This window comes from Lasiosphaeria miniovina (assembly GCF_030549165.1).
Source record: "Lasiosphaeria miniovina strain SMH2392-1A chromosome Unknown B0T26scaffold_7, whole genome shotgun sequence".
In the NCBI taxonomy this organism is placed as follows: Eukaryota; Fungi; Ascomycota; class Sordariomycetes; order Sordariales; family Lasiosphaeriaceae; genus Lasiosphaeria; species Lasiosphaeria miniovina.
In genome coordinates this window covers 2650897-2663082 of record NW_026848226.1, presented here as the reverse complement: position 1 = coordinate 2663082, position 12186 = coordinate 2650897, and the positions used below count along the sequence as shown (strand labels likewise).

At 55.2% G+C, this 12186-nt stretch overlaps 3 protein-coding genes across 3 annotated transcripts; 1 reads left to right on the top strand and 2 right to left on the bottom strand.

The window, feature by feature from the left end:
• Window positions 1-1162: 1162 nt before the first annotated feature.
• Window positions 1163-3023, top strand: B0T26DRAFT_654826 (tryptophan synthase beta subunit-like PLP-dependent enzyme; the record flags this gene model as incomplete). Its single annotated transcript, XM_060438578.1, has 4 exons — window positions 1163-1255; window positions 1335-1707; window positions 1777-1982; window positions 2052-3023. The coding sequence occupies 4 exons, from the start codon at window positions 1163-1165 to the stop codon at window positions 3021-3023; spliced, it is 1644 nt and encodes a 547-aa protein (XP_060291760.1).
• Window positions 3024-4420: 1397 nt separating this feature from the next.
• Window positions 4421-7086, bottom strand: B0T26DRAFT_727561 (V-type ATPase, V0 complex, 116kDa subunit family). Its single transcript, XM_060442861.1, has 3 exons — window positions 6814-7086; window positions 6601-6679; window positions 4421-6533 (listed from the first exon to the last, which is right to left on the bottom strand). Exons 1-3 carry the CDS (start codon window positions 6940-6942, stop codon window positions 4453-4455), a joined length of 2289 nt encoding a protein of 762 aa, XP_060291759.1. The 5' UTR covers window positions 6943-7086; the 3' UTR covers window positions 4421-4452.
• A 994-nt stretch (window positions 7087-8080) lies between these two features.
• Window positions 8081-9992, bottom strand: B0T26DRAFT_756140 (uncharacterized protein; the record flags this gene model as incomplete). Its single annotated transcript, XM_060446051.1, has 2 exons — window positions 8081-9465; window positions 9557-9992. The coding sequence occupies 2 exons, from the start codon at window positions 9990-9992 to the stop codon at window positions 8081-8083; spliced, it is 1821 nt and encodes a 606-aa protein (XP_060291758.1).
• Window positions 9993-12186: the final 2194 nt, after the last annotated feature.

Here is a 12186-nt window from a genome sequence, read left to right as displayed (position 1 = left end):
ATGCATGGATAATGAGCAAAGCCATTGGCGTATCAGGGGGTTTCGGGCGCGCTTGCGTTTATCGGCCCTCTGGAGGAGTTAACGCAGCCAGACGATCTAGTAGTAGTTCTGGCTTGGCCGCCTGGGAACAATATCCTCTTGCTACATATATACTGCCTGCCCGCTGGGGGCTATGGTCGCATGCCCGGCTAGTTGAGGCCCACTCTCGTTTTCCCGTTCAACGGCTGCGAGGCGGCAGTCGGATGGCGCTTCGGTCGTCGCACGAACAATAGCGTGGACGGGGCGGCATGGCATGGATTGCCCTCAGAATTAAGGTAAGGGGCCGTATCCGCTCGCGCTCGCCGGGGCCACAGACCCATCAACTAGCCAACTCAGCTCCCGAGGTCATCCATCTCATCGCGTCAATGGCCGCTCCGACGGCAGTGCTGTCTGCCTTATTCTCCCTCAATGGCATTCGTCTGAAGTCGACTCGGGTTTTCCATTATGCCTAACGATTTTACGAGATGTCCGTACTCGTTGAAATAGATATTTCGTCCAAATCAACCCCGCCTTTATTTTCCCCTAGCGTGGATACAGTCGCGAGGCTGGATGCCTCTGATTAGACGGAATATCCCTTAACATTTCCAGGTTGTTGTCTCTTGTTGTCGCCCAAAATGCTGGATTTTGTATGTATTTCGGGGACCATCTCTTTATTCCTGCCTTGTGCAACGATGCCGAAGAAAACCATTACGATTTTGTAATACCTACGATGATAATCCTTCTCCATGAGAACTTGGCGGGGTAGGTGGTGGGGCATGTCCCCGCTATTTGGTCCCGAGCCGGCCTGGCTAGCCCCTACACACATCCCGCCGTGCATCGCGCATTCCCCTCCGTCACCTGCGTTGGTTTCAACTCGGTGAGGCACGGTGTAGTGCTGATTCGGCGCGGGGCAAATTTTTAATACCGCCAACTGAGCCACACCCTTTGATTTTGGGGCCGATCCTCGGCGCTGCATATTCGCGATTCTCTCGACTCCACGTCTAATAATTTCGGGCTTCTACCACCACCAACATTAGTACAGCGTTGACAAACTGGCAATTGGAGCTACCTGCCACTCGCATCTTGGACCCAGCGCAGTACTTCCATTGTCTCCAACCGCGTCGACTCTCTCTCGTCGCTAAAAATGTCCAACGGCGACATACCCAATGGCGCCAGCCCGCATGCCACTCACACCCCCTCGCAGCGCTATTTGAGTACCAGGGGCGACGACAGCGACGTAGGACTCCCCTCTCCTCTCCTCTTCGCCTGCATGTAGCATATGCACTCGCTAACCTTTGCGCCTCTGTCGCCCATAGCTCTCCTTCGAGGACGTTGTTCTCAAGGGCCTTGCCTCGGATGGTGGCCTCTACATTCCTGAGGAAATTCCCGTTGCCTCTGACTGGCAGTCATGGAAGGATCTCCCCTTTGTTGATCTCGCCTACAATGTCCTCTCACTTTATATCTCGCCCGCTGAGATCCCAGCCCCGGATCTTAAGGACATCATCCGCCGCAGCTACTCTACCTTTCGCGCCCAGGACGTTACCCCCCTAGTCCATCTGCAAGGCAACATACACCTCCTCGAACTCTTCCACGGTCCCACCTTTGCTTTCAAGGACGTGGCTCTGCAGTTTCTCGGCAACCTCTTTGAGTACTTTTTGGTGCGGCGCAACGAGGGGAAGACAGGCCGAGGTTTGTCTCACTGACGAGGCGCCCCTGCAGACAGGACTTACACTAACAACTTTCTCCGTCTGCGTGTAGACAGGTATCATCTTACCGTAGTCGGAGCGACGAGCGGAGATACCGGCTCTGCCGCCATCTACGGTCTCCGGGGGAAGAAGGATGTCTCCGTCTTCATGCTGCATCCCAAGGGGCGCGTGAGTCCCATTCAGGAGGCGCAGATGACCACGGTGCTGGATGCCAATGTCCACAATCTGGCCATAACAGGAAACTTTGACAACTGCCAAGTAAATCCCGCCTTTTGGATTGCTCCTAACGAGGCTGCCCGAGGCTGACATTGTGCTTTTTTTTTCTAGGACATCGTCAAGGCTCTGTTTGCCGACCGCGATATCAACTCGACCCTCAAGCTGGGAGCCGTAAACTCGATCAATTGGGCGCGCATTCTGGCCCAGACCGTCTACTATTTCTACTCGTACTTCTCTCTTGCGCGGCAGTCCGAGTCGTTCAAGGTGGGTGACAAGGTCCGGTTTGTGGTGCCGTCTGGCAACTTTGGTGACGTCCTCGCCGGCTATTTCGCCAAGCGCATGGGACTTCCGATCGACAAGCTAGTGATTGCAACAAACGAAAACGACATTTTGGATAGGTTCTGGAAGACGGGCAGGTATGAAAAGAAGGCGACGCATGGTCCCGCGGCCGAGGGCGGCCTCGAGTGTGATGGAGTCAAGGCGCACGAGGACGGCGTCAAGGAGACACTGAGCCCGGCCATGGACATCCTGGTCTCGAGCAACTTTGAGCGCCTGCTCTGGTTCCTCGCCTACAAGTTCGCCGCGGGCACAAAAATGGACGACGAGTGGATCAAGAGGCAGGCCGGCCAGGAGGTCAGCAGCTGGCTCAAGGACCTCAAGACCAAAGGCGGGTTCGGCCCCGTGTACAAGGACGTGCTCAAGGAGGCGCGCGAAGATTTCGAGAGCGAGCGCGTGACCGACCAGGAGACGCTCGACGCCATCAAACGACTCTACAAGGAGGCTGACTACATTCTCGACCCGCACACGGCGGTCGGGATCGAGGCGGCGTCGAGGTCCGTGAAGCGCGCCGGCCCCGGGATGCCCCACATTGCCCTGTCCACGGCGCACCCGGCCAAGTTCGCCGGCGCCGTTACCCTGGCCCTCAAGGACGAGCCGAGCTTCCAGTTCGACGAGAAGGTGCTCCCCCGCGAGTTCGTCGGGCTAGACCAAAAGGAGAGGCGGGTCAAGGACGTAGCCAACGACTGGAAGGCCGTGCGGGAGCTCGTCAAGAAGGAAATCGAGGAGGAGCTGAGCCTCCCCTAACAGCTAGCCGTAACCCGGGTGGCGGCGGCGGCAGCTTTTGATGTTCCAGTAGAAATACATGATGAGCTGAGGAGTCAGCAATCAGTTCAAACCACCGCCACCGCCTCTTTCTGTCAGCTTTTTGTTTTTCTCTCTCCTTTTCCCCGTTCACACGTCTTTGTTCGATTTGCGTTTTCACCTTGTTATTTTGGCGTCCCAGGCGGGCATTTGCGCTGTCGCGAGAAGGGTCAGGATATGCATAGAATGGTTCTTCTACAGGTAATTCATTAGGAATGGGAAAAAATCTGCTGTGGGGGGTGCGGATGTGTATCTGAGTTTTGGTGCAGTTGCTATATGGGGAGGACATTGGTCTTTTTCTATCAATTAGAACGTAGAGTAGAAGAAATCCTGAAAAAAAAAATTGGGGAGCAAGAGGGATAGAGATGAGATACGTACCTAACGTACCCAGATAGAAGAAAAGAACTGCTTGACGAGATAGAAACCACTCGGAATACAGATGGAAAATAGCAGTGAGAAATAAGACATATGCCTTCTTATTTCAACAGAGGGGACGAGATGGCCTTTAATCTAGCATCCGCTAGTTATACACTACCAAGGAGGCAAGACTAGATATGTAGTTGGCCTGATTAAAGCAGCTTTGACAGCTTGTTATGCTATATATAACTATATTACCGTCTGTCTCACTATAACAAATTAGGACCCAACAGATAAGACGAAGCCCGACATGAAGCCACGCTGCCGTCTCTGCATGTCCACCATACCTACCCGCTGACGAATATCACAAGACGCTGCTATGACACGAAACGAAGAACATTGACGCAACACCAAAATCATAAGCACAACGCAACAAAATAAAGAATATACACCTGTCTCTTTGAATGCGCCTATGTGGGCGTCTATCTACGGTAGTAGGTAACAGCAGCAGCACCAACAACAAACAACAATGATAAGAATCCCAATTACACTCTGCTAATCTGTACAGTCAGTCGGCCCGCGTCATCCCAGATAAGCACTCAACTCCTCCGACTCTTCTATCATCTGTTTGAACGAAAACGGCGCAAACGGCCAGCCGCCAAACTCGGCAAACTTTGAGAACGACTCAACCCAGGCCAGACGCAACGAGTGAAGCTGTAGTTGTCAAGCAGTTAGCCAAAACCATGTCATCATATATAGAGGAAACACCAGGGCCAAAACCTACCATGGCAGAGACACCCTCCATAATGATCAAAATAATACAACTTAGACAAAAGAAAGCAGCAAACACTACCACAATGAAGATGGCGCCAAGAATGCCCGTCGTATTGAGTGCCGGCCCCATCGTCATGGACCATAGCACGGCCGAGAGCTGCTGGTGAGCAAGCGACAGTGCCCAGAGACGGAGATATGACGCCGTGTGAGAGACGCAGTTAAGACAGAATTCTGTCCCCCGTCAAACCGAGTTAGCATCAGCTTTGCCTGCATGACAAATCGAGACAAAAGGGGGAAACTGACCGATTGTGTGAATGACCTGATGAATCATGACCTCGCTGAAATCAAACTCCTCGTGCTCCTCGTCGTCCAGGTCCTGCGCAATCATGGCCACGCCTTCGTCGTCGCTAACAGCACTATGGCGGCGACCATCCACGGCGTGGCCGTTGTCACCCTCATCATCGGCGTCCAGAGCACTGACCCGTGACTGCTCGCCGAGTCCGCGATAGCCCTTGGCGCGTGCATGGTTGTGCTCCCAGCGGAGATATAAGGGCTTGAGGAACAGAAGAATAGGCACTTGGATAACAGCGAAGAATAAAAGGAACTTCTGCACTCCCGCCTGGCCGCGGTAGAGCTGCTTGTCCAGTGTGCCAGGCTGGAGGAACATGTAGATCAACATGTTCAAGAGGCCGGGCCCCTGCTGGCCAGGCCACACCTGGGTCCACTTGTAGATGATGCACACAACCAGATAGCCAAAGATAGACTGGAAGAAGATCATGCCGGGAACGAAGTTGCCCCAGATGTCGACCGGGCGCTTGAAGTGCCGGGCATTGATATAGGCGAAGCAGAGCGAATACGTCATGTGAGCCCATCCGAGGATGATACTCATCTTCATCTTGTAGCTGTTCATGAAGAGGAGGTCGTTGTCAGCACCGTGCCACCGCCAGTCGACGCCGAATGGATACGTGTAACCCGGGGCAGTCGGCTCGGCAGTGACAGCTTGACCAACTTCCCAACCGGGCGGAACCTTCCACTTCCACTGACTGTCAAACAGCGTCATGGACTTGGAGAAGACGTCGTTGTAGATGAGACCGGTGTAGACGGAAAATGCAGCCATAACAAGGGCGATGTAACGGCCATAGTAGACCATGGCAAACAGCTCAAAAGTGACCTTCTTGAGCGGCTTCTCCCAGTAGATCATTGCCAGAGCGCCAGACAACATGATCACGGCGTGGCCAAAGTCTCCAAACATGACGGCAAATAGGAAGGGGAACGTGACGATGACGGGGATGGCTGGGTTGACTTCCTGGTAGGTGGCCGTGCCGTAGGCGTTGACAATGGTCTGGAAGGCTTCGGTGAACTTGTTCGTCTTGAGGTACGTCGGCGGCGTCTTGTTGGTCCGGATCTCGCTAACAATGGACGGTACAGACAGGCCAGCGCGGTTGTTGACATCCTGCAACGTCGATCGGATGAGCGGCAGGTCGTGGGTGGGCACCCAGGCCTCGGCGATCAGGGTGCGGCGGGCGCGGTCATAGGAAAAGAGATTGAGCGTGTTGTAGACGGCCTTCTCCTTGCCTATCAGGACCATCCAAGCCGCCAGGGAGCGCGAGATCTGCGTCAGCTCAGCCTCGAGGGTCTGCTGCGTATTGCGGAGCACGTTCTGGACATCATTGAGTCTGGCATTGACCTCGTGAACCTGGTCCCGGCGCAAGTCACTGTTCTCGTCGACGTTGTAGACCTCGGCGCTCATGGACTCGGAGATCTTGCGGATCTTGGCGAGAATCTCCTTGCCGTGGGCGAAGATGACGAATACGTTCTTGAAAACTGGCTCGTTGGTGGCGGGGTCGACCAGGGGCTCCGGGATCTCGGCTTGATTCATGTAGAGATTGCCACGAAGGGTACGCCACAGAATGCGCTCAAAGGGAGCCACGCGGTCCCTAGCGATGACTCCGGCAACGAAGCCAATGTTCATGCCTGAGAAGGAGCGCTCGACCTCGGCAGCCGAGTTGTTGTGCTCGATGTCCTGCAGGAGAGGGGCGTCGTCGTTGTCGGTCGAGGCGCGGATCTCGTCGACATTGCCGTGGGCGCGGTCGAAGAAGCCGCCGGCCTCGCGGAGGACCCAGCGCCACTCCGTAAGTTCGACCTCACGCTTCTTCAACGTTTCGTAGCTGTCGTTCAGCGAGGACACGCGCTGCTCTAGGCTTTGGCTGCGTTCAGCCAGCTCGTCGATCTCGCTGGTTGAGGGGGGAGCAAGGGTGTCGACGTCCAGATCGAGTTTGCGGAGGGGAATTCCCGCCTTTTCCATCTGGGCGTGGAAGAAGCCTGAAACATGTTAGATAATTATGGCATGGTATGGTGAAGTGTGGAAAAGGCAAAGTGCGCGACATACGAAGCTGGCGTTCGGCATTGTCGAGGCGGCGGATGTCCTGAGTGAAGGCCCGTTGGAAGGCACTGAGATCCCCATTGAGCTAGGGGGTGTTAGCTAACCAAAAAACAATCATTCGCCATATAAACATAGATGCAAATAGAGACGGAGATGGACGTGGATGGTGACGATGATGGAGGAGGAGAGGGGGGGGGGGGGGGGGGGTTGGATGCGTACATCGCGGAACTGGACGAGGCCGAGTTCGCCGAGGGCGTTGACGACTTCGCGGCCGATTTCATTTGAAATGTAGAGCTGCACCATGCTCATGTCCGCCGAGCGGAACGGCGTGTCCCGAACCGGCGCCATGTTGCGTGCGTTGGCGATGGACCTTGGGAAAGCTTTGTGGAATCCAGCATACAATACAGCAGCACAGCACTGCGAGCGAGTTGGAGCTTCGATTACCAGGCCAGGAGGAGCTCGAGTTGCCTCACGTCGAAACGGCGCTGCGTTGTCGGCAGATCTCCGGCCAACTGCTTTGCCCGGTTACGTTACGCACCCATGCTCAGCCCCACTCTGTCCACCCTAGCCACTTTCCTCCGATCGCTAGCCTGGCTGTGGTCACCGGAGCATCCCTGCTCCTTCCTCCGCCTTTATCCTCAATGGATGTCGCTCACTCACAGAGTAGTCGCGCCTCTCTGTGCTTCAAACCCCAAAAATAACGCAGCCAGCGTTCAGATTTATCTTCAGCATTCCCAGCGAGGAAGGACTCCTTGACCTTTTATTCTATTGTACTGCATGCTCCTTCTGGAGAAATGGTCTATCTAAATTTACATTGCCTTCTTATTCTTGTTGAAATCGTGGATTATTCGATTTAAATTGGCCCGAGTCTCAAATGCCGTTCGTTGTTGAGTCATTTATATTCACATATAAAAAAGCCAGCTGTGAACGCCCCTCTATTTACCCCTTCTCGAGTTTCTATCCTGAATCTACTTGGACTCCCCGAATTATTACTTGCCTAGACCTTTTTAACAACTCTACCTGCCTGCCCGCCTCGAGAGAACTTGAACGTGAGTTTTCGAAAAGGGGTCAACTTAAATGAGAGTCATATTTTCCCGTGCTATATCTGAATTATTAACAAATGTAAGGAGGTAGGTACTTATGAATATCGGCTATATAAGTGCTCTCTCCCAGATCCAAACGCTGCTTTACCCAAACAAGTCCTCTCAAGTTAAGGCGTATTGCCGTTCTCCGCCATGATCCTCCCATTCATGCAAGTGTCGCTTTTCCATTTTGTTGTTCGTACCTACCCAGAAAGCCATTCTTTTCCCCTTTGCGCCTCCAGCAGAAAACTCCATGCAGATGCAGTCATTGTTGGCCAAGAAGAGACGTATCGTCCGACTCCGAACATGCTCCTCGAAAAAGAAAATGAAGAAGTCCCCCGATGCGTGCGGTATAGCCGCCGCCGCCTATAAACCAAAATGAAACATCCAAAGAAATAGCGATATCAGAGCTTCCTCCCAAACATGAAGGAGCCATACATGCCTCCAACCTCAGCCTTAGCGACGGGTATCTTTCTCATCCCCCACGAATCCGCACCCATCTTCCAGGCATCCCTGCCGTCGCCGTTGCCCGCGGCCTGGCCAGTCTGCTGCCTGACCATCCACCCGCGGCTGCCGCACTCGGACACCCGCCAGCCGGCGCGCTGCATGGCCGCTCCCGATTTGCTCACTCGGCGGAACACGTCCTCGGCCACCTCAATCACCTCGAGGGGCTCCGAGAGCGGTCTGAGCATGACGCATTCGCTTCCGAACAGGTACGGCAGGTCGAGCTCGCCGTTCCACATGTCTGAGAGGTCAATGTACCGGAGCGTATGCGGGACCCAATCCAGCTGCGCCATGACGTCGTCTTCTTCATCCGGGTAGAAGAGCCGGTTGACATCCGAAACCTCAAGGCCACGTCCAATGGCCAGCTCGTCAAGGTGCTTGGTGAGTGGCCGCAGGAGGTCGATGTGAGACGCGTTCATCTTACTGCCCTTGAGGCTGAGCGACCTGAGCGTCTTGGGGAGTACGGGGAGCAGCTCCGACATCTCATCGGCGTCAAAGAGCTGGTGGCTCCTGGCATCCACCGACAAGCTCAGAAACTGGAGCTCCTGGACGGCGGGGTGCGTCGCCAGGAAGCCAATGACGTTCCGAGCCGAGAGCAAAGTGCACTTAGCAAGGTTGAGGTGCGTGATTCTTGCCGTGTGCGGAATCGAGGCTAGCGCCGCGTCCGTTATGCGGGTGCCGGCCACATCGAGATGCGTGAGCCGCGGCAGGCGCGGCAGGATCGCCTCGAAGATGGAGGTCGGCAAGGTCATGCACTTATGTAGCGACAACCGGCGGACCGAGAGTTCGGCGGGCCAGTCCGGCGACACTATCGTTGAAAAGGCTTCCTTGAACTTGGTTGAAGTGCAACCGCAGAAGTCGACGGCCCGAAGCCTGGGCAAGCCCAAAAACAGCTTCTGAAGTACCGGCGCATTCAAGTCCTCGTCCAGGTACTCCTGCGCAAGGAACTCTTGGAGGTTGGGCGTGAGCTCTAGGCAGTGAAGGAGAGTCTCCGACGTCAAGTTACGCGCCTGCGATCTCTCGGCCGCTGTCGAGAAGAGCTGCGACGGGTTGAAGTGGCAGAAGTCCAGCCGCCGTACGATGGTGCCGAGCGTCGGGTGTCCGGCGACGTGCACTAGGAACTTGTGGAAGATCCTCGAGTGGGGGATCGTGACGCGGCTGTACAGCGTGGTCAGTGTCGCAACATGCAGCGTCCTCGACGTTAGCAGAAGCGACATGAGGTCGATGTTTCGTCTCGAGATGCCGTTCGGGGGCACGTCCTGGGCCAAGAGGTTGATGATGACACCTGTAGTGCAGTGTTAGCGATGTGATCCCACCCAAAGTTGACGGCAACCACCCAGGCTCTGGAGGCAGGGGTGGAGAACAAGGACACTTACTGAGGACCTCAGCGGGCAGCCTCTCGAGAGCGGATTCTCCGGCTCTGTACCGACCGTGCCTAACGGGCTTGGGCGGGGTGCTCCAGGCATTGTGCAAGACTTGGAGATCGCCGAAGCTCTTGCTGGCGAGTTTACCCCTGACCTGGATCTGCTTCCAGCCCCTGAAGTTGTCGGCGGGGGACCAGTAACCCAGGAGCTTGCTGTCGGGGTGCGTGACGGGAGGCCGAAACTGGGTCTGCAGCATCTTGACCGGGTGGGCCGCGTCGTGGTTGACAAGGGGGGCAGGGTCTTCAATGGCTTCGTCGCCTTCCAGATACGACGAGACCCTGGAGTTGGTGAATGTCTGGGTGAGGGTGCTGTCGTTCTCGCGGATGGAGGAGAAGGAGGAGCGGGAGGCCCGGTCCGGGGTGCAAGGCCGCCCATGTTTGGCAGCCATGATTATATACTCGGAGGGGAAGCAGTCTCTCGAAAGTGTCCTCTTGGTCTGGGATCCTGGTCTCGGCTTTGTGACGGCCATGGAGACAGGCAGAGATGGGGAGGGAGAAGGCTTGGGCCCCGACCCGGATGAGCTTTCCTGGTGTCTGCGGCGGTCTACGGTCACGTCAGATGCGCGATGCACGACAGTGATGGCGACAGGCGCTGCTTGGGGGCCCTGGGCTACCGCGATTCGGCAAGCGCAAACCGCACACAGACAACAGAAACCTAGAACGGGTTGGATGCAGCCAACGATGCGGCAGAATGGACGGGCAGACAGTCAGAAAAACTGTGGGCGAGGTTCCAACTTCCGACAGCAAACAACAAGGGTAGCTGCGGTTGCAAAGTTTGGAAAAGCCTTGCTGGGTTTGGCACAACTCTGTGGTCTGGCAGCCGGGCGGCAGGGCAGGTGGTGCCTTTCTATTAGTCAATAGATGAGCTTTTTAGGTAAGAGGAAGACCTCGCGATGCACCGATGCGGGGAAAGTGCGAGATTGAAGGAGGGCTCCGCAGTTTGTAGGAGGCGTGATCCTAGGTTCGTCTCTTCTCCTCGGAGCCGATGGATGCGCCGGCCAGGGAATCGATCGTCAGACGGCCAGAGGGACTGGGAGGCAGTTTCTGGTTGACGTCTTGCCGGTGCAGCAAAGTATATAATCGGGTGTGGCTTTAGATCGGCCCTGCTGAGCTGTGGGTGTGGACCGTAACGATGCGCATCTAGCAACACTCTCCAGGTATCTTCACAGGCAGCTGCAGCAGTGCGGTAGCCGAAAGCGCCTACCGTAGATAGGCCAGGTAGGCGAGAGGCCTCGACCTCCAGAGGGCAATGGAACACTTCAATTATTAGTGAGACTGCGGGAAGATGCCCTGCGTCCTGTCCGCTGTCCGGGCTGTTTCCAGCTGCGTCCCGTCGTGTGCGTCGTGCGCCTGCAGCGTGCGTCTTGCAGAGTCTCTGTCAAAATCCCGGCAATTTGGTTGGCGTTCAAAGTTGCAATAAAGTTTCGCCTCGCCCACTGCAACTTTTTCCCCCCAGGCTAGGTTCCTCCTCCCTAGTTCCTGCTCTCGGTTGGTTCGGGCACCCACTTGCAGGCCTTCTCGGATGAGAGATGGCCAAGTATGAAACAATTGGCTGATCCGTCGACAGTAAATCGGTTTGGCGATTTCGTCGTGGTGGTGTGGCTGTTTAGTTGGGTGCGTAGCAAGTGCAGTGCTTTGATAGTGCTGAGCCGATGTCTCTTGAATTATATAGGGATACCTGGACGGGACCCCTACGTAAGGCTCGGGCGAATCGGGTCCAGAAACAAGTCGGGGAGTGACTCCAACATCTATTTTCCTTTCCCGTCCTTTCTTACTTTAAACGCGAACTAGCGAGCCGGGTGGGCCAAGGTGCAGTACGTAAGAAAAGGTATTGTGGCAGTGCCTTTGTAGCTTTCGTGTCACCTGCGCTGTCGGCGCCTCTCCAAAGCTGGGCGGTTGGTTGCTAAGAGACTGGGCAAGGGAGCAAAAGACTGGGCAAACCCATGCGCGGCCGTCAAAGTCGGGTTTTTCTTCTCTTTCGCCCCGGTTTAAAAAAGTGACAACGTGACTGACCATTTTGACCTCCAAGTGGATATCTTAGGGGACGGAATGGTGTGTTGGAAGGAGACAGGGGCCGGCCCGCTTCGTCGACATTCCAGTTTACGTTTACCTTGTGTCCGAGAGGGCAGAAAAAGTGCCTGTTATCCACAGCCGAGATTGGTCGCGTCAATTGCCATCTCTATATATGGCATATGCACATTGTACATCTAATTTCCTTATCTTCAATTTCGTAGTCTTTAATTTTGCCTCTAGAAATGCAAGGGCCGGTTGCTGGTAGTGTGGGGCAACAAAGCATCAAGATAGTCACCTACGTAGTAAGGTACGTAGGGTCGAAGACGCGAAGTAGCAGATATTTGACGACTTGCGCCAAGCCCAAGGCCAGCAGTGTATCCGAATGTAATGGCATGAGGTTCAAAGGTCAAATAAAGACTTTGCCGCCTGCACGAGGCCAAATACCCGAGTTTCCATGACATGACATAACATCATCGGTGAAGGTGACCAGCCTCCTGAGGTACCATACGTACGTAATGATTTCCAGGCCAAGAGCCCTTCTCCACCAACGGAACCGGAGCCGTTGCCGCA